Source organism: Alligator sinensis, unplaced genomic scaffold, assembly GCF_000455745.1.
Source record: "Alligator sinensis unplaced genomic scaffold, ASM45574v1 scaffold1241_1, whole genome shotgun sequence".
NCBI classification, from domain to species: Eukaryota; Metazoa; Chordata; order Crocodylia; family Alligatoridae; genus Alligator; species Alligator sinensis.
In genome coordinates, this window is record NW_005842202.1 from 176,540 (window position 1) to 183,864 (window position 7,325).

Genomic DNA, 7,325 nt, shown 5'->3' on the forward strand with positions numbered 1-7,325 from the left:
ATCAGTGCAGAGGCAGAAAAGGATCTTGGAGTCATTACTGATGCCACAATGAACATGGGCCGACAGCATGTGGACGCGGTTGGGAAGGCCAACCGCACCTTGTCATGCATCCACAGATGCATCTCGAGCAGGTCCAAGGAGGTGATCCTCCCCCTCTATGCGACACTGGTCAGGCCACCAGTTCTGGGTGCCGCACTTCAGGAGGGATGCAGACAGCATGGAGAGGGTCCAGAGGAGGCCACCCGCATGGGCAGGGGCAGCAGGGCAGGCCCTAGGAGGAGAGGCTGAGGGACCTGAACCTGTTCAGCCTCCACAAGGGAAGGCTGAGGGGGGACCTAGTGGTCGTTTACAAACTAGTCAGAGGGGACCAGCAGGCATTGGGGGAGTCCCTGTTCCCCCGAGCACTCCCAGGAGTGACAAGAAATAACGGTCACAAGCTGGCAGAAGGTAGATTCAGACTAGACATCAGGAGGCACTACTTCACAGTCAGGGCAGCTAGGACCTGGAACCAACTTCCAAGAGAAGTGGTGCTGGCTCCTACCCTGGGGGTCTTTAAGAGGAGGCTGGATGAACACCTTGCTGGGGTCGTTTGACCTCAGTACTCTTCCCTGCCGTGGCAGGGGGTTGAACTTGATGATTTCATAGACATTAGATTTCATAGACATTAGGGCTGGAAGGGACCTCAGAAGATCACTGAGTCCAGCCCCCCTCATCAAGTCCAGCCCCCCAAATGATCTGCTCAGGTCCCTTCTGACCCAACAAACTATGAAACTATGAACCAGGATAATAGTCACTGGGCAAGCTTACATGTGAAATTAGTGTGACGGAATAAACTCCAGTGTAGTTTGGGACAGAGTTTATTGCTCCCAGGTGCAGCATTTACATATGTGCCCGGGACTGCAGCACATTGAGCTGGGGCAGCACGGCCCCAGATGACAGAGGGCCCCGGGGATTAGCCTGCCAGCCCGGGCTGCTCCAACCCAGCTCAATGTGCTGTGGAGGGGCTGGCTGGGGCACAAAGGTGGTTCAGTGCGGGGCTAGCCAGCAGGCAGCCCTGCACTGAAGCACCCGTGTACCCCAGCCAGCCATGCCAGCATCAACATGTGCAGTGCAGCAGAGTAAATAACTCCACCATAGAATAGTACTTGTGTCTGGCAGTACTATAACTCCGTCCTAATAGCACCGCATGGGTGCTAAATAACTCCATCCTAATAGCACCGCATGGGCAGACAGTGACATTTTACTGTGAAGCTAATTTGTCAAGTCCTCAGTAAATGTCTCATGTAAGCACACCCACTGGTGTCAGACCCAGACCAAAACCACATGCTCCGATGGAGCTGGAGGCAGATTACTAACTGACCTGGCTAACGTCCCACTAGACAACAGAGGATATCAAGCATGAATATTCTCTCTTCATTGCGCTTAAGTGACAGAACTTCACAGAAGAGAATTATCCATTGATTTACCACTCTGTCAATAGGCTGTCTGGCTGACATGGACATGCCTGTTTCTCTTGGAATGCTGCGATAACATGACTCAGAGCCACATCTCTGCATGTTATAGCCTGTTCACAAGAGCAAACACGCAGCAGCTTCTGTGTATCGGCCACATTCTCGATTTCCCATGAAGCATTACAGTTATTATTATAAGTAATGCTGACAATTAGAGCTGGCTAGGAGTGGATTATGGCATGTATTGTTGGTCACAATAGGGTTGGGTATTTCAATAAACATTTAGTTAACTGCAAAGCGCTAAGCAAACATCTGAGCAGAGTGTTTGCTCTACAATTTAAAAAAAAAATTCACTTTGAGCAAAAGCTAAGGTACCAAAGTGCTGGTTCATTGCAAAACATGAGGAAATGAATGCTGGGGACTGTTGAGCCTAATTAACACTGCAAATCAATAAACCAAACATTGGACCTACCTCAAATGCAACAGTGCATTTATTGATCATGTTTGATTGGGGCTAATTCCAATCTCTTGTCCACTGGAATGAATGAGCAGCAACCACTAAAGTCAGTGGAGTTACCCAAAGGTAAAGTAGCACAAGTGATAAAATAATTATGCCCAATATCTTTATTGTGTTCATGCTTACACTGGTTTTGAATGACGTGATTAGTGGCATTGTAAGGAGCAGCTAGGAATAAACTTTGCCTTAGCTTATGCAGCTTCCGATCAGTCCTGTCTTCTGCTTCACCGTTTGAGCCCACTAACTACTCAGATTTGTGAGAATCCTGCTTTTTACAGGCTGTTCACCTCTGGTCCTGTGAGAAAGCTTTTGTCCAGTCTGTCTGATGGAAAACAAAGTGAAAGGCCTGGGCACCCATTCCAGTGATTACAAGGAGTTGATGCAGAGCCACAAAAGGGATCTTAGCTTTGCTTTTATACTGATGGACACTACACTTACAGGACTCTCTGATGAGACATAGGGACCCATGTGGAGTGTGTGCCAAAGACATCTGCTGCTTTCACTGCAGCAGAGAGCAGCTAGAGAACACCTGCAGACATTCAGGGTCTGATGCAGGGGCCACTGAAGCCAACAGGAGTCAGTAAAAAATGTCCAGCTTTCAGAAACGCAGAACCCACATTATAGAGGAAACTGAGATCTGCTGATGAAAAGCGACTGACCTCTGGGTCTCACCCCCCACCTCCTAATACCCATTGATAGCCCACAGTAGCGTTTCCATTTTAGTAGAACAAGCTTTTCACTTAATCGCTAATGTGGTCATTCACGGAGCCTGACACCTGGGTTTTGCAACACCCATGTGCTTGATTCTTGCCCTATCCGTATTTCCCAGAGTGTTTTTACCAAACCTGAGACTCACAAGATGCAACACATTGCAGTTTCAGCTTTCAGTCTTATCTGATACTTTCGAAGGGTGTCTAAACCCTCAAATCTGTTGTTGTGTGCAGTAAAACCTTCATGTGATTTTAAAATCATTTCAAAGGTGCCTAGAGAAATTAAGCCTGCAGCTCCCATTGAAATTCCACTGAATGTAGAGGCTTTTAGAGATTCTATTTTGCATGTCTAAGTGATTTAGGAGCCTGAGATTGATGGACTGCATTGGTTCCCACATCACTTCAGTGCTTTTTAAAACTTTATCACCAAAACTTTGGAAAAAACTCGCCTGTAAATCGAATGAGACATTAAAGCTATTCCCCCCCAAAAATCACCGAAAAAGAGGGAGCTGCATTTTCCCCACTCTGTGGCTGTTAATTCTGATCAAGTTAGAGCTATAACAAGGATTCTGGTCAATGGAATCAAACCCAATTCCTGCAAAAACATGGGAAACTCCTAACAGTCAACTGTATTCTGCCGTGGGTGGGGATTCTTTCATGCTACACTGCACTTAGACTGCAAAAGTGAAGCACTGGGCCCCATGGTTGCAGAGGCGCGTACACTGTCTGTGCAAGGACTTCAAGGGCACCGCTACCCGTGAAGAAAGCACAGTTTGTGCAGAAGTCCTTGGAGGCTCAGGTCTTAGGCTGCGAGCTGGTTAGGGCAAGGATGAGTTTTCTGCAGTGCATCTATATAGCGCTTAGCACAAAGGACTCCTGGCCTGGCTGAAACCTCTGCTGTGGCAATAATAATAAACAGCAACCATGAGACAATTCCCTTCAAGTCAGCTCACATGTACTTAAATCTTGCGTCATTCTTGTGGCCCTCAATCCCTTCTTAGAACTGGGAAACAAGAGGGGCTGGTACCGTTCCTGTTGTACTTCTTACTGTTCTCAAGTTCTTTTCCTTTTAGACTGCGTCTTTCCAGCTCCCCTGTAAAACCCAAGGTGAGCTCTCAAATTCCATTCTTGGCATCTTCCCCCCAGCTACAGGGACTGAGCAAACATTGCTGGCTCTGACCTAGTGCTCTGACATTTCAGCACCATGGCCTTGACAGGACTTGCAAATCCACCCAGACAATTTTAATTCAAGCGTGGCCTTTGCGTATTGCTTTGCTATCTAGCTCTCCGTCACTGTAGCTACATTTATTCTATTCAGGTCCTTATTCCATCCTCATCACTGAGGCAGGCAAGTACCTGAAGTTGCATTTGGCATTTGGGTTTGAACAGACTTTCCTTAAGAGACTACTGGCAAAGGAATCCTACACAGGCAAGTGCCAGAATCCTGTTGACTTCCATTGGCATTTGGGTTCCTATCTCCCTTAGGTTCAATCCTGCTTAGTAGCCACATTAGTAGACGATTAACTCCTTAGGAAATAATGGCTGGGATTAAAGCTAGTTTTCCAGGGACATATATTTCCCCTTGTTCCTTTTCTGTGATTCTGCAATACATACATTTCACGATCACAGAACATAAGAGTAACTCAAAAGAAGGCAATTTATCTGAAGAATGGAGACTGCCAAACACAACACCTGTCTATAAGAATGAGTCCTGAGTTATTAGCTTGGACAAGTTAATCGTTTAGATAAATGGCAGTGCAGCACTGTGCATGCGGAAAGAAAGAGCGATCCCTGTGACATTCCAAGTTCGCATTTAGGGTAAGGCATCACCTGCTCTTCAAAATCACATGGAAGAGACAAACAGCTCCATCAAATTGATTATTATCTATCCACTTACAGCCTGTTTTACTGTTACATCTGAACAACTCACTGTCTCCTTCTTGTATTTAAGCACCTCTGTCAGGCAGGGAAGTATTGTCCCCATTTCTCAGAGAGGAAACAAGGCCCAGAGAGATTAAGTGACTTATCCATGGGAGCACTGCAAGACTGTGGTACAGCAAGGAATGGGTCTCAGATTACCTGAACCCTAGCCTAGTTTCCTAACCACTTGAGGCTTCTTCCTCGCTCCAGAGAAAACTAAAGCAGTTAACTCCATATTACACTGAAACAGGAGGTGGTGAGCTTATTAAAAATCCAGGATCTTCACTTCTAGAAAGTAACTATTACTTTAGATTTAAATAAAAAAGGGTCAACCATAGGTTTCTGTACCCTAATATGCACTTAGGCGTACAATAAAATATCAGTAACAAAAATTATCAATGCAAACCAGAACTCAGCTAGTCACCCACAACACTTATCTGGACTGGACAGAATTATAGCATGTCCATTGGCCACTTTATTGCTTGGTGTGAAAAGTTTTCCCTAGTTAAGGAAACCTATCAAGGTACTTGCTACTTCTCAAAATATCCAGGAAGTATTGCTATAATAATTGAGTCCAGGTTTGAAAAGTAACGAGGCGCTCTGGGGATGGAACTAGGGGAAGGTATTCCGCAGAGGCTGCATTGTCTGCAGACTGTCAGTAGGAAGCACCCACCCTTTGTATTGCAGTCATCTCCCCTGACCTAGGCCTGCAATTCCTGTTCACCTTTGAAAAAGTTATGTACGCATCTAAATCACATACAGTAGCATTCGATATGGCTGGTCATTCTGACTACCAAAGCCATCAAACCTTGAATACAAGCCCTTCTTGTACCTAAAATCTAAGATGCACAGAAGCTAATCTTTTGCAATACATTTTTAAAACCCCAATTCCACACCAAATGCACCAATGATTATTAAGATTGGGAAAGCTGAGAAGAAATAGATCGCTGAAGAGCTCCAATGTGCTGTCTAATAGCTCCTTGCTACTTGATTTTGCAGCCCATAGCATAATTATAAAAATGAGCCCCCCTGCCCCCACTTCCCTCCAAAAAAATTCAAAGACAAAGGACAAATATTTACATTTGTGATCCAAAGAAAACATGCATAATTGTTGATTACCTCAAAATAATAGGTGTACATAAAACTGGTTTTTGTATAATCTTTGGTCTATAACAGAATGGAAAAGAAGCTTCATTTTTATTCCACATTAGTCAAATCACTGGAAAATATTTAAGAAATTAGTCCTTTCCACTCAGGTATGCTTTACTACCAGTTAAATGAATAGCATAGAGTACTGAGAGGTAGAGAATATCCTCATAGTTACAAAAACAAATACCACCTATAGAAATGTGCGTGGTCAGAATAAAAGGAAAAGAAAAGGAGCAAATTCTACCTGTATGAGAGCGATCACTAAATTTTCTGAGAAAAGTGCCGCCAAATGGCATGACATTATTTTTTTAAACAAAGCCATTGATACAATTTTTATAATGACAATATGTTTACTTCCTGTTAACTCATAACTGTACTGCTTCGACTCCGGTTTATTCCTTACCTTTTTCAATAGGTTACTCTCTCTTTCAAGACTTGCAGTATGTAAGATGATAAACAGAGTGGCTGGCAATACAGTCTATTTTTAATAAAAGGTAATAATTATAGACCAGCTCTTCAGCTTGTGGCAATCAGCCTAGTCCTATTGGCATCCTTCCGTTTTCCTATTGAGGATCTAACCTTAAACATACGAGTATAATTTGCAAGTTGAGATATTGAAATAAATTGATAGTCCCCTGACTGGGTAATATAATTCATGGTAAAAAGTAGTGTTTACATAAAACCAGATACAAAAATAAGATTTATCACAGGTTTCACTTTTAAAAGGAAAATTCTGTGGTAAATAACCACTATGATCTTTGATAGAATACCTTGTATCCTGTTACTGTTTTTATGAATCATAGTCTTCCATTTGATTCAGAATGATTAATACCAACAAAGCAGTGATGCTGTCCTGTGTTACTATCCAAGCTGGAAAATTAGCATCACATCTTAATATTTGTCTTTCTTAAGCTGTACATGTCTCAATAAGTGACTATGGTCTGAGCTCCTGTGCTAGTCTGATGCTGACTTAGCAACGGTATTCATATGATCATTATCTTTCATTGTAGTTACGAAAAACAAAGGCAATCAGAACTCACTTACATTTTTGCCAGTGCATATTCTGTGGCAGGACGGAGTCTTTTCTCTTTGCAGAAGATGGGTTGGCTTTTTAATTGCTAAATGTGTTTTACTCCTGTACAAGGGATGTGATAACTGCCTGTCAGGATGTTTCTTTCAGCTTTTTAAAAGCCCTGAGTTCCCGCTGTGTGTGTGATGTCATCACATCCTCCAACCACAAGAACTTTTATATTTTCCTTTACTCTGTGTTATTCTTCACCACATTATACAGTTCCTCCAAGGCCAGGGGGTTCTGGAAGATATTATGCATAAGAGACACCATGGATCACCTAAACATTTTTTAAACAAACATGAAGACCCGGAACCAGCGGCCGATGGGAGTTTTCTCTGAGCGAGGTGTGCAAAACAAGGCCTGTGGGGTTCTACAGCAGGAAAACCTTTGAACAAGATTTGGATCTTCTCTTGGGTTTAAGATGTGCCTAATTGAGGCTAGACCTCAGCTAGTGTAAATCGACATGACTACTGGCCTCAGAGCTGCACCACTTTACCCCTGGTGAC

The 7,325-nt window shown here is 43.6% G+C and overlaps 1 protein-coding gene across 1 annotated transcript in view; it reads right to left on the reverse strand.

The window, feature by feature from the left end:
* The window catches only part of POU2AF1 (POU class 2 associating factor 1), a 20,520-nt gene extending 13,533 nt beyond the window's left edge, over positions 1 to 6,987 (reverse strand). Inside the window, exon 1 of the mRNA XM_006026637.3 lies at positions 6,792 to 6,987. Within this exon, the coding sequence (XP_006026699.1) occupies positions 6,792 to 6,807 (16 nt within the window). The 5' untranslated portion in view covers positions 6,808 to 6,987. The remainder of the gene's footprint in view (positions 1 to 6,791) is intronic.
* Positions 6,988 to 7,325: the final 338 nt, after the last annotated feature.